General features: G+C 35.7%; 3 protein-coding genes across 3 annotated transcripts in view; 1 reads left to right on the top strand and 2 right to left on the bottom strand.

Moving 5' to 3' along the window:
* Window positions 1-26,788, top strand: part of Flo2 (flotillin-2) — a 398,911-nt gene that overhangs the window by 433 nt on the left and 371,690 nt on the right. The window lies entirely within an intron of this gene.
* LOC140746310 (glucose dehydrogenase [FAD, quinone]-like) lies at window positions 89-9,429 on the bottom strand. The gene is made up of 5 exons (XM_073078417.1): window positions 9,019-9,429; window positions 4,472-4,699; window positions 3,904-4,036; window positions 2,130-2,249; window positions 89-1,736 (listed from the first exon to the last, which is right to left on the bottom strand). Exons 1-5 carry the CDS (start codon window positions 9,296-9,298, stop codon window positions 497-499), a joined length of 2,001 nt encoding a protein of 666 aa, XP_072934518.1. The 5' UTR covers window positions 9,299-9,429; the 3' UTR covers window positions 89-496.
* Window positions 16,510-26,475, bottom strand: LOC140746309 (glucose dehydrogenase [FAD, quinone]-like). Its single transcript, XM_073078416.1, has 5 exons — window positions 26,021-26,475; window positions 21,290-21,517; window positions 19,550-19,682; window positions 18,045-18,164; window positions 16,510-17,961 (listed from the first exon to the last, which is right to left on the bottom strand). The coding sequence occupies exons 1-5, from the start codon at window positions 26,280-26,282 to the stop codon at window positions 16,710-16,712; spliced, it is 1,995 nt and encodes a 664-aa protein (XP_072934517.1). The 5' UTR covers window positions 26,283-26,475; the 3' UTR covers window positions 16,510-16,709.

The following is a 26,788-nucleotide window of genomic DNA, read 5'->3' as shown; positions in this document are numbered from 1 at the left end:
GCAACAATTCTTTTTTGATCTTATTGTTTCAATGCTGTCCTAGTATCTCTTTACTGATAAGTGTTATCTGGGGATTCTGAATTTCTGACGTTCTATTAATAATAATGATCATAAAAAGGATTATTCATCGTGAATGTATGCACACAGAAAAATCTTAAAATATTATTTATGTAAACATATTATATAAACGTATTATAGGTACATAATAATATATAATACTATATATTAGTATGTAAAATACACTTACAATAGTTTTCAACATTTTTTACAAACACATATATTTCATTATATTCTATAAATATACGAAGTGTATATCTTATTTTATTTGTACTCAATCTAATCCAATGTACTTAAAACGAATACTTAAAATATTTGTAATACACATTTCACCATATTTCACATTCAAATATTCAGACAGACAGATGACTAATCATGCTTTGTACAATTGATATGTACTTGTGTCCCTGTATAAAAATAGTTCACTCATTAAATTACGCTAATTCAAGCCCCATGTTCGCTTGATCATATCGGCGCCCTTCTCTCCAATCATGATGGCGGGCGCGTTGGTATGCGCTGCTATTGTCCTCGGTATCACACTACTGTCGACCACCCTAAGATTGTTGACCCCGTGTACTCGCAACTCGGGGTCCACTACTGCGGTGGGGTCAGACGCCGGCCCCATTTTGCAAGTCGCGATTTGGTGGTGCAGCGTCGCTGTCACCGTTCGTATCGCGCACTCCCAGTAACTGTCGCTTCCGAATTCGAACTTCTTGCAGTTCGGAAATTTCTTCTCGTACACTCTCGCGCCGTGTTGCCGGAAGGGTGGCGTGTCGACCATTTTGATAATGTACCTGATAGCAGCTATAACTGTAGCTACGTCTTTTGGATGCGTCAAATAATTCCCGTACAACATAGGCTGTTCGAACGGGTTAGTTGATCTTAGCCTCATGTATCCTTTTGATTCAGGATGTAGCAGCATCAGAAGTACTGTAAAGCTTTCTATGTTCTCGATGGGTCTAAATACATCGTTGTACAGCCAGTCGGCGATGCGGCTTCCTCTTGCCACGACTTTGCCATCATCAGACGCTAATGACGCACATGTGCCTAACAGCTCAATGTCGGGATAGTCACCGATTTCATCAGACACATTCGTCTTAATGTACCCTATAGTTTCGACTCCCGCAATCGACGACATAGGGCCGTCCCCAAACTGAGTATACTGCACCACATTTTCGACTGTAGAAATTTTTCTTTCTACTAACGTAAGTCTCGTTTTGTTTATGGTGAATGTCAAAGCCGAGAAGGAAATGTGATCGTAAAGGGTTTCGCCTACTTTTAAATCATGTATCACTGGTATGCCTAAAGACGTTAGATGTTCCCTAGGGCCGATTCCAGAGAGCATTAATAGGTGCGGTGATTCGATTGGACCGGCGGATAGTATAACTTCCTTGTTTGCTAGTATTTGGTACTTACGACCGTTTCTGTAGAATTCCACGCCTCTAGCGGTCTTCGTAGAGGGTTCTATTAGTATTTTTGTGACTCTGCTGTTAGGTAAAATGTGTATACTTTTTCTTTTTTTAATATTGTGAAGGAAAGCTTTCGCGCTGCTGACTCGCCGACCGTTGGACATAGTGGCTTGAATGAAACTGAATCCGAAAGCGTCGGGGCTGTTGTAATCAACTCTTCTGTGTCCCAACATTTTGGCTGCGTCCAGAAATGATTTGGATAGTTTTGATCTGAAAAAGACATATTTGTTTTCCGTGAATAAATTAGTATAATAAAGTGAAGGTGGCTGTCCGAAAAATTGTAAATTCAACTCTAAAGTTAAGTCGCAAATTGCAATGTTATGTTCAGGAATTGAACATTTTCGAAATGTATTAACAAATGTTACGAGTAGATAGGATATCTTTTGCGTCAATGTTTCCACTGATCAAGTGGAGAAGAATCATATCATATATTATCATCTCAAATAGATTTGCTCCAATGTTGTGAAAATCTAATAATCGTTGTTAGATTGTAAGTCTCTATTTGAATGATGTAAAAATATGAGGACGAGAACGAGAATTTTTGAATGAGGAATGAGGCTATAATTTTTCCAAATCAGTTACTTTCCAAATCAGTTACGTTACCTGAAAGGTATATCCTCTACGTTGAGTTCTCCATCGCGACCGTGCCACGGCGACTCCGCCAGGCCGCGGAGTTTTGCTCGCTCGGACTTCATGTAGTATGGTAGAACATCTCTGTAAGACCTTAAAACAAAAGTCACTCTTGTTAATCTATATACTTCATGTAATTGATAGTTCGGGAATACGAAACATCTCTATAGTAATACACAGTGGGTCGCCTTGTCATACGTGTTTTAGTTAGGAAACGACATATCTAAGTATCTATTAATACGCTGTGGTCGCCGTATCCTACGTTTTTTTAGAGTGATCGCACCACGTATCGCGATTGTACATGTGTACTGTATATCATTGTTTTCGTAATACAATATAGATTTGTTGAATGTATGTTTCATCGCGATATGTACACGGGAAGGCAGGTGAGAGTCGTTAGAGTTAGAAGGTGATTATCCAAGATAAAATCGGCGTCGGATTTTTTTTAAACGGACTAAATTCGAACATCTAGCCATACTATTATTTAAAAATTCACATTATATATTTCTTAGTGTCTGAAGTTGACGACAACGTTGCCAGATATTTTCGGATAAAGATTGGTAATTTGGGGCTAAAATAGAACATCTAATAATGCTGTCGAGCAAAAAATTATTTGCAGAAGTTTTAGCAGAATCTGAGTTTCTTAGCAAGAATAAACTCGGATACCAGTAAAATTTTCAGTAAAAACTATTACGTATTGGGTTCGTTAAATTATTTGAAAGCGATTTTCAGCGGTTGCTATCTGAAGGGTATCGTTTTTCCAACAACCGCAATATAGTATGTAATGGTGCCGCCCACTTCCGATGTGAGTCAGAAATAGGGCATGACGTAATGCTCTTAACTCTTGTAAACCCAGTATCCGTCGGCGGTATCCCATGACCGACGGGATTTCCCTTGTATATCAAGTAGGTAGTTGACAATATATAGACAATACATATTGACAATAATGTTTTTATTCATTGTTATTACCATAAACGTTGCTCGTTCCGCTCGTTGATCTAAACCTAACTTAGTAATTGACGAGTATGTACAGAGTTGATATAAAAATATAAATACATGAACTATTGTGTGTCATCACAAATATATACGTACTTACTACTTAAGCAAAAATATGTATGTATGTTTTAATACCACAAAACCCGTCCAAGAACGTTTATGCGAAGACAAAAATAAACGAATTGGAGAAATGATATGTACCTACGCACACAATTAAAGAGGTTGGAGAAAAATATTTTCGGAACATCGGAGACAAGAACAGGTTTGAGTCTCGTCCAGGCGAAAATCGAAACGATGATAATACCTGTTATGTCTGTTCGTGTACTTTTTTGTGTTAACGGCATCTATAACTGAAGAATCCTAGTGTAAAGCTATGTAGCTAAGAGCACTTGTCATTTCACGCGTGTCTAAGTCAGCACGCACGTGTGACTCACACGCAAGTCACTTATGTCCTATCGTTTCAAACGCACACGCAGACTGGTCATAAAAATACTACATTAAGTTAGTTATTCATGTGTGCGTGTAGTACACCGTTAGACGCGTGCGGACATAAACACGCGCGACAAGAAAAGCGTCCTAAGCTACAAGACAAGGCTTTAATGCCAAGGCGTTTTCAATCATCGTGTAAGCTTATGAACTACGCCTTACACTCAATCAAAGTGAAGCGTTTATTCTGTAATTGTATACTCAACATTTGGACGTTTTAGAAATAGAGCATGACGTAACGCCATTAGCGAGATTGAAAGCTTACCATCCGTAGTTACCGTCGGCTGCTATCCGATCCCAGTCGGCGGGCATGCCCCTCGTGTATATCATGTAGTTTATGACGCTCGAGCCGCCCACCGCCCGGCCCCGTGGCCAGAAACACCGACCGCCTTCCATGCCTGTAAAGTAGTGTAGAATCTGATTATCAAATAGAATTTATTTTTCTTATGAGGGTCAGGAAAATGCGCCCTTCCCCTTGCAACTTGTTTTCATGCCAGCAGTCAGGTCAGCTCTCAAGTGCGATGTCCACCGTAGATATGAATAGAGTTTTACCTGAGGTCAAACACAGCTATTCCATTAATATCCTGTGTACTAAGTGGAAATGAGTCCTATAAATGTCACTGCTCAATTATTACATCTCCTTTTAAAGCAGAACAAAGCAAAGTCTACTAATACTGTTATTGAGCATAAGTAGGTGTACTACCGGCCTAACTAAGATGGGTTCTACCACCTTTATAACTTTACTGGCCGTATTGTTGTTGGTTGGTTGTTGGTTAGCAGCTTAGCATCAGGACTAGGATTAAAAAAATGAAGTCTGTTCTTAAGTAGCTTACCCATACAGACACCTGGTTGATATTCCATTTCATACGGCCACACATAGTCAGTACGCTGAAACAGAGGCGCTAGTATTGGGACTTCGGTGAATACATTTTCTCCTTGACCAGCTTCCAGTAGGAGCACAGACGCCATCTTCCCCTTGCTGAGACGTGACGCGAGAACACTCCCGGCTGACCCGGCGCCTACCACTATGAAGTCGTACTCTTTTAAGGGGCCTGTGAAACCTGGAAGATGTATTTCTGATTAAATTTATATGGATGAGTATGTAGTGTAAAACAAAATTGGGCGTCATAGAAGTATGTATTAATGACTTTGTGGTTTGTCTACATTTCTCTATAAAAGGACTGTAGATAATTATTATTGTATTCACTTATTTTTGTTCTTAATAAATATATATTAATAAAAATACATTTTGAAGTCGAAGGGTGTAGTTATTCATCTTCAAAAATAATTCCGTGAAGAATTTATTTTAAATAAAATAATTGATTAGTGATTTTTTATAATATAGGAGCAGCAGACGAGCATGTAATCCACCAGATGGTAAGTGGCTACTGCAGCTCATGGACATCTGTAATCAACCTCAGGCAGGATCAGATATTCCTACCAGAAGTCGGCCACAGATGCGCTGCTACCCATGAGGACCAAGCTGGAACGCTTCGGAAAAATTTGTCTTCCTTGCCACACCCTTCAAACCAGAACACAGCAGCGGTTAACACTGCTGATATTAGGCAGAAATGGGTGTGGCGGTAGTGCCGGAGTCGAAGCAGGAAGAGTTCTTCAAAATTCAGCCAATCTAAAAGTTTCATCTGTTATATTTTTTTCTTTTTCCGTACTTAAAATTCAGTTGCGTCATCACAATAGCGTGGCCTTCGTCTCTAATATAAGTTTAACTACTCGACTAAAGCAAATTAGACAAATGGATCTACGCACTCAACATATTAGGTTGGGCTATTCATTTTTTTATTGAATTCTCCATATATTTTAGTAGTGTGTGTAATAATTTATGGGAATGTTATTGCTATTAGTAAGTAAATAACGTATAGTATGTACTCTATTTATGTTTTGATATTTTGGTTTATTTATTACCATAAATTACACTCATGAACTTACACATACTATATACATACACCATTGCTTTTGTATATTTTTTTTATAATATAGGAGTAGCAGACGAGCATACAGTCCACCCCAGATAGGATTAGATATTCCTACCTGAGGTCGGCCACAAATGCGCCGCTACCCCTGAGGACTAAGCTGGAACGCCTCGGAAAAGTCTGTTTCCCTTACCACACCTTTCAAACCGGAACACAGCAGCGCCTGACCTGCTGTTATTAGGTAGAAATAGGTGTGGCGGTGGTACCGCCGGAGTCGAACCACAAAGGGATCTACCACCTTCAACCTTCTGGACCACCTTTACCACCTTTTGGATATGTATCTCCTCATCGCTTTAGCTTTTATCATTTCACTGAAAATAGGACAAGTCTTTCAAGGTGTGCTACTAGGTCGTTTTATAGGTCCTAAACGGAACGAAACGATATACGTTTTATAACTTATTGGTAACAAAGCGCTATAAAGATTTGAACTAGTGAAGATGATGATGCATTGTCTTGTAACAGTATGAACTCTTCAATCAAATATTCTTAACAGATTTCCACATTAAGATATCATGTTTCCTCGCAATGCCTTTGCCGTTTAAGCGAGTAATAATTAATCACTAATACGCACATTACTTTGCAATATCAGAGATGCTTGCACTGTACACGGACACTGACTGAACATGGACTGTACGATTGAAACACTGAGTTTCAAACCATTAGACTATTACTATATAAATATAATGTTTGTAAGAAAACACACTGAGATGTTTGAAATAAAATAGTAGCCACCATAATTATAATACTAGAAATAGAAATAAATTGTCAATACGTAAATATAGATTGTGAAGTGGCTAGATCGTAAAATACTTGACCACATCTTGAATCTCACAGAAAAAAGTTTAAATTTGTCATTAAACAAACGCTATGTAAAAAAGCGTACTATAGGCTGAGTGATTATTTTACCGATAAAACGGTGTGGTCTGAAGTAGCCCCACATGTACCACTAGGTTAAGAACCATTGTATGAAACATTTTTTTTTTAAATATGTATGTGTTATGGAGTTTCTTTCGCCGCTTCTTCGCCATAACGAAACACCTTGTGAAGCGGTGGTAATTGTATTGTCTTTCAAAAACTGCTCTGTAATGAACCTATTTTGAATAAAGAATTTTGATTTGATTTGCTATTATAGGTTTTCCTATACGGAAACCTAACACTAGTAGTAATATTGGTACTTTAATTTTCCTTATTATTTGGTTTGTTCGTATAAATAGTGGATGTTTTATTCAAACAAAATTCACAAATAAAAATAACCTACTGACGAATAAAATAATTATGAAATTCCGATCAGTAATTTCAGAGTTACCCGTTTATAAACAAACAAAAAATATTTTATCTTGATTATTTTAGTATAGGTAATTTGATATAATATTGTAATGCAAATTATGTCATATGAACCGTGTCCTTGATAACTGGATTTATGAATGTAGGGCAAAAAATCGGCAAAAAAACCATACTATTTTTTGTTACATTCAAATTATCATTGGTACGAGTACAACACAAATAATTCATGAGGTTTTGTTAGACGGAAATGTTGATTTTTTTTTGTTATAAATTTCGTTATTTTCATAGTTTCTGTATATGTGTATATAGGAGCATAAGATGAAGATATACACGGTGATTTTTTTAAATAGGCCTTCATAGCTAAATCTGAAACTATAAGGATTAGCGAAAAATGCTGAAAAGAGTTACGAGACCGATTTTGATAAAATTGATAAAATTTCCTTAGCCGGGTATCGAACGAGTTCATTTTGAAAAAAAAATACACGCTCTATATTATTCCACTATCTGATAGTGTCGCTTATAAGGAACAATTTCTGGGAAGTAATGTTATGTAACAAATAAAAGGGAAAGGAACATTTTGAAGAAAATACTTTTAAAGAGCCTAAGATGGTCGTATCATATACAATGTTTTGCCTGCCAAAGACTTTCGACATTGCCTATTGGAATTTGTCAACTAGATCTAACGTAGGCAAAAATGTTGAATACTGGCTATTACCTGCGGCTACGTTCGCAGTCAGAGGTTTTATTTAATCCCTCGGGACGATCGGCATGATGATGATCCCCCTGACAACGTGTGTACAAAATTTCATGACATCTGTCATGACAGATGTCATAAAATTTTGACCTACATAATATAGTTAAGACGTGAAAGTGTAGCTAATAAACAAACAAACTCATATTCGCATTTATAGATAATATTATAGGTAGTCAGGATTTGTAACGGAATAGGATTTAAATTAAGGATTGAATATTAATCACGAACCTATGTTAGCCGTATCATTTATACTACGGCGTCATTAAAAATATTGGCTAAAATTTGATAAGCATGTCTTAATTTTTTGCAAGTCCATATTTCGTGTAACCTTTCCCTTGAAGTGTCAATTAATACCAGTAGTTTTTTTTTCGAGGCATACTTACCTTGTATACATTATTAACATGGGCTCATTTTGGATTTTCAAGGTGTAAATATATCGACAAACAAAGACCATTAATTATAATATAAAGTATGCAAGGAGATTTCTATATTAAACCATATATATATATATATATATACATATATATTTTTAAATATATAACTTCATATTTAATTATCATGGAAGTCGATGATTCTCCTGTTGTAGAAGTAGGATAATATATATTCAATGCCAATAAAGAATTAACATGTGTAAACGTTTTGAAGTAGAACCATTTGTGGTTCGACGCCGGCGGCACCACCGCCACACCTATTTCTGCCTAATAACTGCAGTGTTAGGGGCTGCTGTGTTCCGTTTTGAAGGGTGTGGTAAGGGAGACATACTTTTTCGAGACGTTACAGCTTAGTCCTCAGGGGTAGCGGCACATCTGGGGCCGACCTCAGGTAGGAATATCTAATCCTATCGGGGGTTGATTACAGATGTCCATGGGCGACAGTAGCCACTTACCATCAGGTGGACTGCATGCTCGCCTGCTGCTCCTATATTATAAAAAAAAAGATTTAAAATTGTACAGTACTATACAAGAACTTCTAAGGCTTTAAAGATTTGAATACAAAATAGAGTACAAATAAAATCAAATGAGTGTTTTTATTATCCTCATGTAAATCAAAGAGAATGAGATATATCGATTAATAAAGAGATAAAAGTAATTAAGTTTATTTCACATGACTATTATTATTTTTATTACTTGCTTCGAAAACAGTGGCCGGGAACTTGTAAAGGTTTAAAAGCTCTTTAAAAACATAATAGATTGCCATCATCTAATGAGATTTAGGCAGTCTTGTAGTGTCTGCCTTTCAGTCACTAAATATTCTATGAATTGTATGTAGTATGTTCTTATAAATATTTCGTTGGATTAAAAGCATAATACTGTCAGTGCAAATATTGTGTTAATGGGTTTCGTAAACTTACCTTTAGGAAGTGTATATTGATCCTTCAGGATCGAGAAAATATCCGGAGCGGAGTCATTCATAGCGTACATGGGAGTTCGCAGCATTGTTTCAACGATCCTGCTTCTAACAGGTTCTTCAAACCTCTTTTCTCTTCTGTTGCTGCAGTACTGGTCACACGACATCGGTACGGCGTATTCATTATCATCTACATCCACTATACCTTCATCATTATCATCGTATACCACCACCGCACTGTGTTGACTAAGCATGAAAAATAAAACAATTAAAAATAATTTCATCTTTCGAAGATCGCGTGTTAAGTTCTCAATTCGACCACCTTATGTGACTCGCATATACTGAATGCTGATACAAGATTTCGCGTAACACATTAACTTGATATAGAACCGGTATATTTAACTGTTTCTTTTATGAATAAAGCCATAGAACTTGAACTTCATGGACCGTACACACGAGTTGTGTAATTTATGGATTGCATGTTAGAGTGCTTTGAACTCTAGAAATCGGCTATGTGTGAATCTACAACGCGATTTGTAGTTTTTGTTAAAATTTTGCATACATTTTTAGGGGTACTTTATAAATTTATTGTTTAATTAGGAGTTATTTTTTTATTTAATGTTAAGATTGTTTTATTAGATACTACGTTTAATTCGTTTATTCGGATCCTAGGGTGTTTTTTTATGCTCGTTACAGTCGCCCGTTATAGTTTTGTAATAAGATCTAGGTTTTTATGTAGTCTAAGATCGTAGCAATCAAACTGTTGGACAGATTTCACTGGGTTTTTATTTGAAATTTTGATTGATCGGGATTTTAAACCCCTTGGTCAAATTAGACCCAGACGTTTAAAGAACATTACTTTTTATTGGTGTTTGACAAAGGGAGATCTACTGCCGGGTTAGGTGATCATACCCGAGGACTCGCCGTGCTCCGACAATCTCAGTTTGGAGCTTGTATGTGTACGAAATGTTGAGAAAACTTCGATAGCGTGATTCAGAATTTTATAATACTCGTCCCCATGATTTATACGTATTTCTATTGTTGACATTGATTTTCACAATTTAATTTCTGGAAGATTGGAGATTTTTAACGTGTGGTCAACGATTTTTAGCGAAGTTTCAACTCATTGACAAGATTTAAATGTGTTATATTTGGGTGGATTTATATGACTGAATGTAGTTAAAATCTGCAAAATATTTTAAAATTTTAAAGTTTTCAAGCGCCGACTTAAAAACAACTTGTTTACCCAACATTTTGTACTTTAAAATATTTTTTACTTTATTACCTTGTTGTTTTTTTTTGATGAAAACATTTTTTGTGTAATGATATCATCATAATATTAGCTACATTATAAGTCACAAGTCGCTGAGCTGGTAAGGATGTGTCATGTTTTTATTGGTCCTTTTGTGATTATTATTTGACCTCATTGTCCCTCTTACATGAACAATGGGCAGCCTGGTCATTTGCAACCTAACACAAAACAATGTTTTTTCCTTATAAGATAATACTTATATATAAAATTCTAGTGTCACAATGTTAGTTACTGTACTCCTCCGAAACGGCTTTTCCGATTTTCACCAAATTTTATATGCATACTAGCAGAACCCGCGGCTTCGCCCGCGTAAAACAATATTATATGACATACAAATAACTGTAATCGTAAAATTGTACCTAACAATTTTAACGATAAAGTAGCATTAATATTTAATTAATAAAAGCTTTTTTTTCGTCACTGTGTACCTAAATTGGTCAAGTTTTCTTCAGAAACATACACAAAAACTCTAATTAGTGGACTGTAATGAAACTTTCTTTAAAATACAATAATTATTATTTACACTATTCCATAGGAACCGTCCATGTTATATGGGGCCTTACATACAGCGGTTTTTTCCAGGGTCTCTGGCTGGGCGGTTAGAGCTCCCATTCTTGCCGCCCGCAACTCCAGAAGTCCCGCTTTAGTCTCGTACGACAGGCAGGGGATACTGTAGCCCTGTTCTAGCCCAAAATTTTAATCCAAGGTCTATGTATCTACCACATCACCATCACTAATCCACGCATACCCACCACAACCATACCCCACGGCAGGACAAAATATTGGCACGCAGTGTGTCCAAAGTAGTTGCGATGTACCTAATCAGTATACCAAAATGTAGGCTAAATTGAATAAACTTACGCATTATCATATATGAAATTTGCTCCCCTTCAACGTTGTCGTGTATTTGTCTGAAAAGACGTTATCTGAAATTTCACGTTTTTAACTTCGAACCTAAAAGATTCCCGGATACATACATATTACCTCCTTAGTAGAGATTCAAAAACATTCCTATGTACATATGCATCAATAGATACTTTATCAGCAAATTTCTGAAAGATAATATTCAACACCAACGGTCGGCAATCCGACACCCACGGGTGGTGTGTGGCCCGCGACTTTCCCTTGTGGCCCGCGGGTCTGCGCGTTACTAATAATTGGCCAAGTGCAAGTCAAACCCGCACCTGGAGGGTGACGTACAACCAAAATTTTCATTTTTTAAGTTTCTAGTATTTAATATTGCAGCAGCCATAAAAGTACACACATTGTGAAAATTTGAAATGTCTACCTTTAACGGTTCAAAAGTTAGTTGGAAAAATCGAATAGCAGTTTGTGTTGTATGGGGACCCCTTTTTGTATTCAACTTTTTTATTTTTATTATTTGTTATAGCGGCCACAGTTATGCATCCTCTGTAAGAATTTAAAATGTGTATCTATAACAGTTCCAGAGATAGAGCCCTGTGACACACGGACAGACGGACAGACAGCGAAGTCTTAGTAATAGGGTTCCGTTTTTATCCTTTAGGTACGGAACCTTAAAAACCGCTGTTCTGCACTTCAGCACACGCAATACATTCCCATGTTAAAAATATATGTTACGTCGGCCCGTGGAATATCGCCCTACACTAAACTTCTCTGCTTTTTTCTTCTATGTTTTTTTTTTCAGACACGCCAAAGGAAGTAACTTCAATAACAATTTTTAAAGAACTTTTCTTTACTAATAGTACCCAATGGGGTTGATTGTTGAGTTGCTAAAAATGCTGAAATAGATGTGTAAACAGAAAGGCATAATGCATACACCCTTTTATAGCCGTCTTAAGGGTTGATCTAAAAAAAACAGTGACTCAGATGCTTTATTGAGTCTAATGATAATTTTTCATAGTGGTTGCTTCCAAATTAACGGATTATAAAATAAAGTTCCAACCCCTATTTAACGACCTTAAGGGTTGATTTTCAAAAATGGAAAAATAAGTGATATATTATTTACAACCAGAAAGCAAAATAGATTTTGAAGCAAAGTCTTTGAAAATTGGTAAACTTTCATAGACTTTGCTTCAAAATCTGCGGACTTCTAAACGAAGTTTCTACCCCTATTATACCCTCTTAAGGGTAGATTTTCCATAAATGGTGTTAAAAAGTTCTATAATTCCCAACCAGAAAGTCAATTACCATTGTTTACAGTCCTTGCTTCCAAATAAACGGTTTTTAAAATAAAGTTCCATCCCCTATTAAACGTCCTTAAGGGTTAATTTTTCAAAAACCGTGAAATAGGTGTTCTATTATTTTCAATCAGAAAGCAGAATACTAAATTACATAGAATTTGCTCTAAAATCTACGAAATCCTAAACGGAGTTTCTACCCCTATTTTATCCTCTTACGGGTAGATTTTCCATAAACGTTGTTAAAGAAGATCTATTATTCCGTACCAGAAAGCTAAATCCTATTATTACCGTCCTTGTTTCCAAATAAACGGATTTTAAAATAAAATTCCATCCCCTATTAAACAATCTTAAGGGTTGATTATCCAAAAACTGTGAAATAGGTGTCCTAGTATTTTGAATCAGAAAGCCAAATAACAATTTTCATAGACTTTGCTTAAAAAGCCGCGGACTTCTAAATGAAGTTTCCACCCCATTTTACCTTCTTAAGGGTAGATTTTCCATAAACTGTGTTAAAGAAGCTCTATTATTTTGAACCAGAAAGCTAAATGCTATTTTTACAATCCTTGTTTCCAAATTAACGGATTTTAAAATAAATTTATATTCCCTATTAATCGAACTTAAGGGTTGATTTTCCAAAAACGGTAAAATAGGTGTTCTATTATTTTTAAATCAGAAAGCTGAATACCAATTTTCATAGACTTTGTTTCAAAATCTGCGGACTTCCCAACAAACTTTCAACCCCTATTTAACCCACATTAGGGTTGATTTTCCAAAGACGGTAGGATTAAAGTTTCACTATATCTAACCAGTAAGGCAATGACTAACTTTCGTAGTGCTGGCTTTCAAATTGGCAATTTTTAAAATAAGCTGTCAACCCTTATTTTACCAACTTAAGGGTTGATTTTCCAAAAATGATGAAATAGGTGTTTAATTATTTTCTATCGAAAACCCAAATACCGATTTTCATACAGTTTACATCAAAACTGGGGGACTTTCATACAAACTTACAACCCTTATTGAACCCATATAAAGGTTGATTTTCCAAAAACGGTAGAATTAGAGTTCCACTATATCTAATCAGTAAATCAATGACTAACTTTCGTAGTGATGACTTTCAAATTGGCAAATTTTAAAATAAGCTGTCAACCCTATTTTACCAACTTAAGGGTTGATTTTCCAAAAACAATGAAATAGGTGTTTAATTATTTTCTATCGGAAACCCAAATACCGATTTTCATACAGTTTACATCAAAATTGGAGGACTTTCATACAAACTTACAACCCTTATTTAACCCACATAAGGGTTGATTTTCCAAAAACGGTACAATTAAAGTTCCACTATATCTTACCAGTAGGGCAATGGCTAACTTTCATATTTCTAGCTTTCAAATTGGAAAATTTTAAAATAAGCTGTCAACCCTATTTTACCAACTTAAGGGTTGATTTTCCAAAAACAATGAAATAAGTGTTTAATTATTTTCTATCGAAAACCCAAATACCGATTTTCATACAATTTACATCAAAACTGGAAGACTTTCATACAAACTTACAACCCTTATTTAACCCACATAAGGGTTGATTTTCCAAAAACGGTACAATTAAATTTCCACTATATCTTACCAGTAGAGCAATGGCTAACTTTCATAGTGCTAGCTTTCAAATTGGCAAATTTTAAAATAAGCTGTCAACCCTTATTTTACCAACTTAAGGGTTGATTTTCCAAAAATGGTGAAATAGGTATTTAGTTATTTTTAATCGAAAACCCAAATACCGATTTTCATAGAGTTTTCATCAAAACTGAGGGAATTCCATACAAACTTACAACCCTTATTTTACCCACATAGGGGTTGATTTTCCAAAAACGGTAGAACTAAAGTTCTATTATATCTAACCAGTAAAGCAATGGCTAACTTTCATAGTGCTGGCTTCCAAAATGGAAAAATTTAAAAAAAAGCTGTCAACCCCTATTTAACCACCTTTAGGGTTGATTTTGGAAAAACCCTTATATTAGATTTTTATTACTTTAAATCAGAAAGCTACATACCAATTTTCATCCAGTTTGCTTTAAAACTCACGGACTTTCATACTAACTTTCAATCCCCATTTAACCCCCTTAACGGTGGAATATCAAAAAATCCGTTCTTAGTGCGCATCTACATTATAAAATGAAGGTATGTTTCAAATTTCATGATTTTAGCTTCAGCAGTTTAGTCAAAACCTTGATTAATACGTTTTGAACGTGAGTATCTTTTCGCTTTTATATATATAGATTCAGTAGGTCTGAGAATCGGCTACTATCTGTTTTTCATACCCCTAAGTAATAAGGGTTGTTTACCCTTAACATTTTCTTTATTTAAATGGCAACATAACGTTTGCTGGGTCTGCTAGTAATACTATAATATAATGAGTAAGTACAATGAGGATAAGTAAGTACTATATTATAATGCATATAAGTAGTTCTTGTGTATCATATTATAAGTATCTTCTTATACTTTAATATAATCATTTATGTGTAAAAAAAACATGTGTAAAACTCGTGGTTTATCAGCACCACTGTGACATCTTTTCCTCAAAGCAACTTATAGGCTTATAGTAGCATGTCCCTGTAGTTCCGGGACTAGAATAGGGCTACGGTAACTCCTGCCTGTCGTAAGAGGCGACTAAAAGGGGGCTTCCGGGGTTGCGGGCGGCAAGAGTGAGAGCTCTAGCCGTCCAGTAAGCGATCCCGGGAAGGACGGCGGTATGTGTGGTCGCATAGCGTCGTGTACACCAAATGGTGCGGGAGGAGCGGAAACTGCTCCCCCAGGGCAGAGCCCGATCGGGGCATCGCGCTTGGAGGACTCCGGTTGCGTTCCGTCGGAGATCCCGGAGTTCTCCAACAAGCGTTGAGGACGGCCACCGGGGGGGTTTTAGTGCGGTAAGAATCCCACATAACCCGGCGTCGCTCCCACGTCGTCGGGTACCTTTTGAAGGTTTCCCATCGTTAAGAAAAAAAAAAGGCTTATAGTAGCAATGATTGCGCTCTTGTTTAATGCCGCAAGAGCAGGGTAAGGTAGACTTATTTACTTGAAGTGTATCTACTTCTTCTTTAGGACTAGCATCGCATAAGTATATGAAATTTCAAGTAACAGTGACCATTTAGTGTAAGACGCCAATTGATTGTTTTTCGTGCCTCTGCGGGTGGACTAGCTATTCCACAATAGCTCTTTTTTGTTAAAAATAAAAGTATTTTGTTCTGCGAGTTCTAAGACTCAATAAAAGTGGTACGTATGTTCTTATTAGTGATCGAAGTACGTATGAGTCTAAAGGGACTCAATACTCAATACTAATCACTATTACTATTAATGTGTATTGAACAGTATTATATTATTTTACTATAAGAATATAGGTGATGATTGATGAATCACAATCACATTGTTGAATCCTACGCAGTATAATTAGCAAATGGTTTTACTAGTGTTATTCACTGCAATATTTTGACAGGCGCTTTTAGAGTCTCCTATAAATATAGAGTAGAGATCATCTTATGATTATAAAATTTATTACAAACGTATAAAATTATTTATTGCGAGCTTTTAGTTTCGAGTTCATTGTGAGGCAATAAAAAAATGAAATTGCCTTCACATAAAAATTAAACTTACACAATTTTAGACAGAACGTAAAATGCGTATTTTCTTTTCATATCATATTTTTAATGTTTTTTCAATAAATCTTGATACAATGATGATAATACTGTCATATTGGCATTGCGAAAAATTGTTCTAATTTGTGTGTTATTGAACTTGGCAGTATAAAGGCCAGTGTGCCCTGACCTCCTGCGGCCTTATAGTACACCTTCCCGTGTCCATGAAAGGCCACTGTGTTATTGGTGAAAGGGGTAATGTACGGTTTCGGATTATTTTGGAAAATATTTTGAATTTTTTTTACTCTTGTATGTAAATAATACAATTAGAATTGTAAATTGTGCGATGGCTTATGTGATAGTGTGGGTATAGGTAAATATTTCGCACGGAAAAATAAATCTTGTTCTTGTATCGTTTATTATCGCTAAATGTCACCTGTCACCTGTGCTGTTCAATTCACTTTTTGATGCTTTATAATTAATTTGTTAACCTATTTATCATAAAAAGAACGCATATGTAATCAATATGGGTTCTACTTATAATATTTTAATTTACATCTATAAAATATTTATGTACAAAGCAATATGTATTATATAAATTATTTTATACCCCACGTATTTCGTATCAAATCTGCGGCTTTGTAACCAACAAGAAAACCAGGTGCGCTGGTGTGAGCTGATATAGTCCGCGGGATCACGCTGGTGTCGACAACTCTCAAGCGATTTATCCCGTGAACGCGCAATTCGGGATCCACTACAGCCTTTGGGTCACCAGTTGGTCCCATGCGGCACGTCGCCACTTGATGGTGAAGAGTCGCTGTGAGTGTTCGCACCGCACACTCCCAATATTCATCTGAGTCCATAGTAAGGGACTCGCAAGCAGGATATCTTGCAGGGTGTAACCGAGTCCCCCATCGCTGGAATGGTTCGGTCTGCACCAATTCTTGTACGTGACGTATAGCAGCCACGAAGGTCGCGGCATCTTTTGGATCAGTTAAATAGTTTCCGTACAAACGCGGATGGCTATACGGATTATCGTCCTTCAGTTCTAAATACCCCACTGATTTTGGATGCAGCAACATCGGAAACGTACTCCATGTGTCAGTATTGTCTATGGAACCAAAAGCTCCGTTGAAAACATTTTCATTTATTCTCATTCCCCTGCGTACAGATCTGCTGCCGCCCGGGCCTCCGTCGGAAACTATTGAACCGCCAATGCTTATTAATTCTATGTCTGGAACTGATTCAGGATCATCAGATAATGTAGTTTTAATGTAACCAATTCCCTCTACTGCTCCGGGCGATGATAATTCGTTGTCCCCGTTCATCAGCCACTGTGTTATGGTAGTCAGTGATAAGCCTCTATTTTCTAGAAAACTTATATCTGTTACGTTTAATGTGAATATGAGTCCTGGGAAACAAATGTGATCGTAGAGTGTTTGACCCACAGGAAGATCTTGGATAACAGGTATTCCTTTTGCTGTTAAGTGATCCTTAGGTCCTACGCCTGACAACATAAGAAGTTGCGGTGACGCTATTGGACCGGCTGATAATATGACCTCCTTACGAACTCTGACTGTGTGTAATAGTTTATTTCGTACAAATTCCACACCATATGCTGTTTTTGTGTCAGGATCTATTAGAACTTTTGTGGCTTTCGCTTGTGGTAATATATGTAAATTTCGTCTATTCTTGTGGCTGTGCAAAAATACCTTAGCAGCACTTTGGCGGCGACCGTTGTCGATTGTTACTTGGACTTTACCGAAACCCAACTCATCTGGCGAATTGTAATCTATCGTTGGATGTCCCAGTATTCTACCGGCTTCCAAAAACGAGTCAATTAGTTTTGTGCTGTAATTAGAAATAAACAAAATATTATTAATTATATAAAAAACAGGGTGTTACTTAATTTTATTTTATTTGTTGATACTCACCTTACTGGTACAAATTGTACGGGCATTTCTCCATCTCGTCCCCTGTGAGCGGTTTTCTCAAACCCGCCTAACTCGGCCTTTTCTAATTTGATGTAATATTTCAATATATCGTCAAAAGACCTGAAACACATACAATACATAACATTTATATTACAACGAATTATATGTTTCTTTTATGTTACAGTGTTTAAGTAAATAATGTAAACGTTAGGTGAACAGTAAGGTTGTGATAAGAATAGACGCTTTTATTTAAAACTTTTGAGTTGTACGTGTGGGTGTAATAATAATATATTATAAGCATATTATTAATAAGTAAGTCTCGCCAGAGCGAGTCTATCTAGGCACGCGTTAGCGTGACAGCAAAGTTCTCAAAAAAACTGTTTTCTTATTTACTGTAGCTATAATCGCGTCATATTATGACCGGTAATTTGAGCCTATTCGTAACATTTTTAGAGGATAAACCAGTAATTTTAGGAAAAAAATACGTTTCTGTTCGTTTTAAACAACAACTCAGTTTATCTCGAGAAATTATCCTTATTTTTAACAGAATTATCTATTATCTCGATACTCGAAGAGGTTATCTATTCGTCGCGTATATTTTTATATTTTGCTTAGTAGCATGTATGATATCTATACAATATGTTTGTATAAGTGTGTGGCGCACAATATACGCGTGTGAGTGCAAGATTTGATTGTCAGAAGGACTTTACTTATACGGTAGGCCATAAATTTTGAACACTTGTGATTCGAATCTAAATGATTAGGAAGTACGTGATAAGCAGAAATAAATATTGTACAGAGCTATTTGGTATTGTTATGATTTTTAATATACATCTTTGTTTAGTTCACCGAAAGATAGGTACCAAGAGTAGGTATCTATATAAAACCTAAAATCAAGTCGTGATTTGTGCGACCAGTTTACTTTTATTGCTAACGAAAAGGTTTGTAACAAACAAAATATTTTATAGGTTTCCCAAACAGTGTTTTTGGGAGCGCGATGAAATAATATGAAAAAAATGTTGCATGGCGAGTTGGCGGCCTTTACTGATTTTTAGAGGAACTTAAGATATATTTTTTTTAATTTTAGGTTTCAACGAAACTTGTAAGGACACTCGCGTGTTCATTCGTACATTTCACCGATTGTTTTCAGAGCCTTATTTTAACAAAGAACGCGTGTTAGAGTTACTTTGCATATTAGATACGTTAAGTGCTAGCTTTGCGTGGTTTGACTGGTACCCATCATCTAATACTTCATTACTCTAATGAGATTATCAGCATCAATTATTTATTTGTCATCATATTCCACTTTCATTTTGGGCTGGTTTACAGATGTTTGACAGAAGCTGGTTTACCTTCGGATCGCATGATAGCTACTTCTGTTTCTTCAGGTGGTCACTTGTCCAAAGCCACACAAGCAATCGTAGCCTACCGGCTGACTACTACATGTGCTCGTTTACTACTTTGGTGTTATAATAAAAAGTAAAAAACAAACGAGGATATTTTACCATCCGTAGTTGCCGTCAGCAGCGATACGGTTCCAGTCTTCGGGTCTCCCGCGGGTGTAGATCATGTAATTGATGACAGTTGAGCCTCCGAGCGCATTACCTCTAGGCCAGAAACATCTGCCGTTGTCCATACCTGGAATATACGAAACAATCTATGAATATATTTGTTATCTTGAATATTGTCGGGAATGTTATTTAATTGATTTATAAATATAAGTAAAATTATACGCGCGATAAAGGCATCACATAACTTTTTAGGATTCAATACTCAAAGGGTAGAAATGGAACCCGATTATTAAGCCTCCGCTGTCTGTCCGTCTGTCACAAGGCTCTATCTCCTGAAAGTAATAGATAACTACTTGAATATTTTACAGAGTATGTATTATGGTGGTCGCTATAATGACAAATATTAAAAATAAAAAAGGTGAAAATAAATGTGGTCGCCATACAAAAAACCGCTACTTTTCGCTTTATCTATTGAATCGTAGATAGTTCTACGATCAATGGCTGCTGAAAAAATATATAAAAAAAGTGTGTGTGTGTCAGCTACGACGCACGATTGGAGTTTACTCCTTACGAATGATAATTATGATATATATCGAATAGAAAAAAGGGTAGGTAAATGAACGCATCTGCTAAAATGATAAGAGAAACAAACATATATCTGTAATTATTCGGATTATTTATATTACTTCAATAATGCGTATTACATAAAGTATGTTACAAAATAATATAAAATAGCGCCATCTAGTGGCAAGTTTTATAAATTGTAAGTTTGCAAGTTTATCAATCTATGTATTTTGGTTCCAAATATTATAATGGTAACTTAATATAATTGTTTATATTAAAGTAAATTTTAATATAATATAATTATTTATATTTAAAACAATGTTAAACGTTTTATAACTTAAAACTTAATAATTATAATTTCTTTGCCATCTATAAAATATCCTTGTTGCAATTTACGGATGAAATTTATATGAGACTCAATAAACATGTTATTATATGTAATTTGGATTGTTTCTGAATGTTTTATAATTCTAGAATTCATTTAAAACGTATTGCTAATTTTATATAACTTATTTTGAACATAATTCATTAGCAATAATTCTGTAATAAATATTAAATAATACTGTTTTGATTTTGCCCGTTTATCGTTGATAGATGGTGCTGATCAATAATGCATCCATTTTTATAAGTTAAATTAATATATCAGTAACTTACAAAAGCCTCTTTATGTTAAAAACTTATTTTGCTAATATTATATCTTATTCAATTGCTTACTGATTTTATATGTTACTCTTCTTTAAAAACGTTCTTAAAATATTGTTAATCATATTATGGCGCCAATGTTCATATTTTTCACAGTGTTTATAAATGATCAAACCTATAACTTAATTTATGCAAAAATGTAAACAAATTAGTTAATGACGTTTTAATGTTTTATATATTGCTAATTATTTTTGTTGTAATAATTACTTTCATATGGGATTTGAACTTACTGTATTTTAAATTAATAAAAGCACTCTTGATTCATATTTTGGTTTCCGTTACGCCTCAACTTTTCGTGTTACACTTGATTTTACTCCTCATAAAATTTCCGTACCGGGCCTTATAACTCAAATCGTTTCTTAAGGAGTAAACTCCAAAAATTTCGTGGTAGGTACGGAACCCTCTTGGCCAATTATTGTGTTATCAGAAGCAAACAAATATTGTATTATATGATATCGCGATACGTACCCAAGCAGACTCCCGGTTGTTTCTCCATGTAGTATTGCCACGTGTAGTCCGTTGCCTGGAAGTAAGGGGCCAGGGCCGGTATGTCCGTCAGCAGCATCTCTGGCTTCCCGACTTCTAATAGCAGCACTGTGGTGTTCTTGTTTTTCGTCAGGCGGGACGCGAGGGCGCTGCCCGCGGACCCGGATCCGACTATCACGAAGTCATACTCTGGTAACGGTGTTGTGAGACCTGGAAGTATAGGAATATATGTTTTATTTCGCTGGAGATTATGAGCGATGTTTCGTTACTTAGGTTTTGGTATATCTTTATGATTTTTTTATAGAAATTATAAGTTGGTTCATAATTGATGGGAAATATAATGACGAAACTAACAGGCAATACATGATTGAGATTTATGTGAAAATAATCTCAAGGGTGTGTGAAGTTTGTGGTTTCCATGGTAGAATATGCTCTAAACTCTTCTCATTATGTGATGAGATAACGTGCTCAGCAGTGGGTTGATGATAATGATACATTATTACGAACAACCCGTTTTTGCACGTGAGGGTCTATCATGCCGATTTAGGCATTCGGCTCACGGACTTGGCCGTTTTTTTTACAGTTTTACTGTTTGGTTATTAATCTTAGTACATTATGATGAACTTATTATGCAACTTACAAGCGAATTATAATATTATTCAAGTATTTGCTAAATTACTGTAAATAAGAATTCAATGTCGCATTGGTTTCATTTTAGAAATACCGGCTTAGGTATACTTCCAAATAAAAAAAATATATCTATAACATGATACGAATACAAGTTGTAAAAATTATTAAAATCGTGTATTGTCATCGGTCCTAAATAAATCTGCAAAGTTTGAACGTAATCTGGCCGTTTAAAGTGGGTCAAAATCGCGCCCAAAGAAGTCGGTTACAAACAAACATACAAACATACAGGTGAAGCTAATAAAAAGCGTGTAATAAGCATATATTTAGCATTATAAATTTTAAATTCACGAAACTAATAATATATATTAACTATTATCGCCCTTTCTCATATGACAAGAATATGTCTTTGATTGACATTTAATTATGTTTGTTATTTATTTTACACTTCGACAATAATTAAATTGGAATATAGTAGAATAATATTAGTCCCTGTTGTGGAACGGAAACAATTTCAATCTACCGAATATTGCTATACCTAATATTATACCATAACTAGACTTTACCGTCTGTCAAAACATATATTTTATACCTTTTTGAGCGTTAGTATTGAATAATTATTTATCATGGCTGCAGAATGGAATGTATAAACGTCTTGCACAAAGACACACAAACTATGTAGTAGCACTATTGCTACCCATATCGGGTCTATACCCGATATGGGGAGGAAATGTCACATCTATTACACATATGGTATTACACATATTGTACAAATTCGATCTTTAAGCTAATCGTCAATGAATCCGAGATGGTGGAAATATTTTGTATAGTTTTTTTATATAATATACGAGTAGCAGACGAGCATGCAGTCCGCTTGATGGTAAGTGGCGTCTGCCGCCCATGGACTTCTGTACTCAATTCCAGATAGAATTAGATATCCCTACCCAAGATCGTCACATATACGCCGCTACCCCTGAGGACTGAGCTGGACTACCACTCCCTTAAAACCAAAAACACAGCAGCGCTTAACACTGCTGTTATTGAGTAAAAATAGGTGTGGCGGTGATGCCGCCGTAATCCAACCACACGCAGTTCTACCACCTTTAAATAGGTGAAATCTTGACACTGTTTGTATAGGTGAAATTTAGTGAATTTAGTTAATTTACTGAATTAATGATTATTCGTCCTGATAGCAATATTTCTAGTAAGGTTTGAGTACCGGTTTGATGTAAAAATATTTTAACGGTACCGGTATCAAGTGATCGGTGATAAAAGTTTTGTGAGATTCCGTGGCCATCAATACAAAGGAACGAAAATATGTGTTGATTTGGTCGATCTGGTCTTTAATAGCCTTAAATTCTGGGCCGCTGACCTGCGGGAATGTTATTGGCAATGTAAATAAACGGAAATGATTTTGCACTTGTTTGTCCTTTTAATTAAGTTATTTTTTGGTTTGTCTCACTTTAAGTAAATTTATTATGTCGATTGGTGATCTACGAATCGAACAGAGGTCAATTATAATTCAAAGCAATATTTCTCAAAGTAACTTAAATTATATGAGTAATTTATTTCGTACTTCCTGTAAGGTCCCTAGCAAACATGTTACTTTCAGAATTGGTGATGTATGATTTAGCTACTCTCGGAATCTAGATATAGCGAACAAACACAACGCCCCGCATATTTTGAAGGTGGTAGAACTCTTTGTTTCGACTCCGGCGGCATCACCGCCACACCTATTTCTGCCTAATAACAGCTGCGTTAAACGCTGCTGTGTTCTGATTGAAGGGTGTGGTAAGGGAGACATACTTTTCCGACGTGTTTCATAAGCTGAAAAGTCCTCAGGGGTAGCGGCGCATCTGTGGCCGATCTGAAGTAGGAATATGTAATTCTACCTGGGGTTGATTACAGATGTCTGGGCAGCAGTAGCCACTTACCATCAGGTGGGCTGCATACTCGTCTCATACTTCTATATTGTATACGAGCTTTTGCCCGCGGCTTCGCTCGCGTTACGAAGTAATATTTTCATCCCCTATTTTATTCCCTTGCGGGTAGAATTGATCAAAATCCTTTCTTAGCGGATGCCTACGTCATAACATTTACCTGCATGCCAAATTTCAGCCCGATCCGTCCAGTGGTTTGGGCTGTGCGTTGATAGATCACTACGTCAGTCAGTCACCTTTGAGTTATAATATATATTTAGATTAACAAGTAATTAATTTAAAAAATCAAAAACCCGACTGCACCAAAAAGGCTGAAGTAGAATTTCCAAAAGCAGTGAAATAGGCATATCATTATTTTTATCCAGAAAGCCAAATACAAAGTTTCATAGTAGGTGTCTGCTTCAAAAACAAAAGATGTTCAAACAATATTATCATATTTTATCCTCATAGTGTTCTTTTACGCTATATAAAGAACCTATGTGTAAAATTCCAGCACGCTTAAGTTCAGCGGTTTCCCTTTGCGTTGATCTCTGGCACAGCAACTCTCTCATTTAGTCAGACAGTCATCTCGATGTGTATATACGAGTATATATGTACTAGCTGACCCGGCAAACGTTGTGTTGCCATATAAATAAAAAAAATGTTAAGGATGAACAATCCTTATCACTTAGGTGTAAAAAAAAGATAGTGGCCGATTCTCAGACCTACTGAATATGTATATAAAATTTGGTGAAAATCGGTGAAGCCGTTTCGGAGGAGTACGGTAACTAACACGAGAATTTTATATATAAGATATATTATATAATGTATATGTAATCTCCTCTTAATTTCCGTTATTTTGACATCCTACTCGATAGGTTTGGTTAACTTTTTTTAAAACGTGTTACTATTTTGCGAAAAAAATCACCATTTACGGTCTATAAAATATATAACTTCAGTAAATCAAAGTTTCGGTCATTATTTTACCTCGTTAGAGGTAGCATTTCATTATTTTTATCCAAAAAGCCTGATACAACATGTCATAGTGTTTGCTTCAAAATTGACGATTGTTCAAATGAACTTTTAACCCTTATTTTACCCTCTACGGGGTTGATTTTTCGGAGGGGGATAAATAAGTGCATCCTTGTTCCTATCCAGCAAGCCAAATACAATTTTTTATAGTAGTTGCTTCAAAATTAAAGGATTTCAAAAAAACTGTTTTCCCCTATTTTACCCTCTTAAGGGTAGAATTTCCAAAAGGCCTTTCTTAGTACTTATTCAAGCTATATAGAGAACCTGTGTGCAAAATTTCAGAACTGTAAGGTCCTTGGTTTAGGCTGTACGTTGATTTTTGAAAAATGAAAAAGTCATTTAGTTAGTCAGTCAGTCAGTCACCTTACTGTTTTATATATATATAAATATGTTTTTATAATCTCAGTTTAATTTCCTTTCATTTGATACCCTACTCGATAGGTTCGGTTAACTTTTTTTTTTAAATGTCTTACTATTTCGCGCCAAAAATCCGCCATTTTGATTTTTTTTTACTAACACCTATCTAAGGACACTCGGGTCGTTGAGATAAATATAATGACACTTTAACTGTTGAAATTCATCCAGCCGTTTGTTAGATCGGATCAAATAAAGAAAGACAAACATACAAGATACGCGCGAAAAACATAACCCTTCCTTGGCAGTCGGGTAAAAAATACGTTGAAACGGCTAATGCAGCATTATTGACGTCGCTATTGCAATTATCTGCAACCAACCACAGCACTTGCTGTGGTTGGTTGCAGATAATTGCAATAGCGCCACATAGGTGGCCACTTGGCCAAAATGTGACATAGCATCCAATCGTAGTCGCAGAAATACGTATGTAAATTCCTTTTTTTAATCAAAAGAAATATCCTTTACGTCTTTCAAAAACTGACGTACATAAATTACGAACATGTATTCGCACTTATCTTGATGACTTATAATTTTAGTTTATTAATTAATTTTACATGTGCATTTTAAAAACATTAAACATTATAAAATATTAATAAATATCAACAAATTGAAGTAATATGTAATGTAAGAAATGTGTGAATGTTTTTGTTGCATGTTTTTATTTATTTCTTAGGTACTTAGTATATTAATAATCATATTATGTACGTAATATATTACTTACCACCCGGAAGTGGGTATTTGTCTCTGAGGAAGTCGAAAAAATCACTTGTACTGTAGTCCCCTTGTTGGTAGTGAATTGAAGAAGTTTGTAGGACCATATTGACTAGGGGGCTCTGGTGGGACCACAATAATTTCTCGTTCCTGTTACCATCCTCCTGTTCTCCAGGGTCATAATCGCCGTCCACTTCAACTATTCCTTCATCCTCGTTGGAACTCGCACCGTATATAATAAGGAATAATGCAAATATTCTTATGCTATACATTTTGTATCACAACACAACAACAAAATCAGTCTTTTCACCAAAATTTTTAAGAATTTGTAGCAGACAAAGATGATTAAACGTAGATCTTTGGTAGGCAAAACATTGGATGGATTGATTATTAACAAAGTGCCTGTATCGAACTTAGGAACTGCCTACCCATGCGGCGGTTTGTCGCGATATGATACGCTTGTTTTGTAATGCCTTCAGCTGCAACCTCCGTCGAGATCTTAGGCTCGTTATGCACTAGCCAACTTTCTGGGTACTGTGTTTGATCACACCTGGAACCTGCGTCTGATAGGTGTACTGTGTAATGCCTCTTTTTTGGACGTTATTCATAAATGTTTTTTTTTTGTTATAAATTATAAGTAAAACTTAAATCTTACCACATGAACTCATGACCAAGAGGCCATTATTTAGTTAATACCTTAAAATTAAATTGATTCCCATTTTTTATGTATGTATTTTTGTACGTAGTTAATTTATATGTTTTAAATAAGGGTGTGATA

Source organism: Epargyreus clarus, unplaced genomic scaffold, assembly GCF_041222505.1.
Source record: "Epargyreus clarus isolate Ecla_fem2 unplaced genomic scaffold, WU_Ecla_fem_2.2 ptg000012l, whole genome shotgun sequence".
NCBI lineage: Eukaryota > Metazoa > Arthropoda > Insecta > Lepidoptera > Hesperiidae > Epargyreus > Epargyreus clarus.
Note: the sequence above shows the minus strand (reverse complement) of the source record. Positions and strands in the feature narration are given on the sequence as shown.

Excerpts from the sequence above, each read along its gene's own strand:
- LOC140746309 (XM_073078416.1), bottom strand. The coding sequence starts at position 26,282 with ATGTATAGCATAAGAATATTTGCATTATTCCTTATTATATACGGTGCG. Across the intron at positions 19,683-21,289 it reads ACAACCGGGAGTCTGCTTGG|GTATGGACAACGGCAGATGT; the intron begins GTACGTATCGCG and ends CGTATATTCCAG. Across the intron at positions 18,165-19,549 it reads GCTGACGGCAACTACGGATG|GTCTTTTGACGATATATTGA; the intron begins GTAAAATATCCT and ends TATGTGTTTCAG.
- LOC140746310 (XM_073078417.1), bottom strand. The coding sequence starts at position 9,298 with ATGAAATTATTTTTAATTGTTTTATTTTTCATGCTTAGTCAACACAGT. Across the intron at positions 4,700-9,018 it reads TCAATATACACTTCCTAAAG|GTTTCACAGGCCCCTTAAAA; the intron begins GTAAGTTTACGA and ends TACATCTTCCAG. Across the intron at positions 2,250-3,903 it reads GCCGACGGTAACTACGGATG|GTCTTACAGAGATGTTCTAC; the intron begins GTAAGCTTTCAA and ends TTTTGTTTTAAG.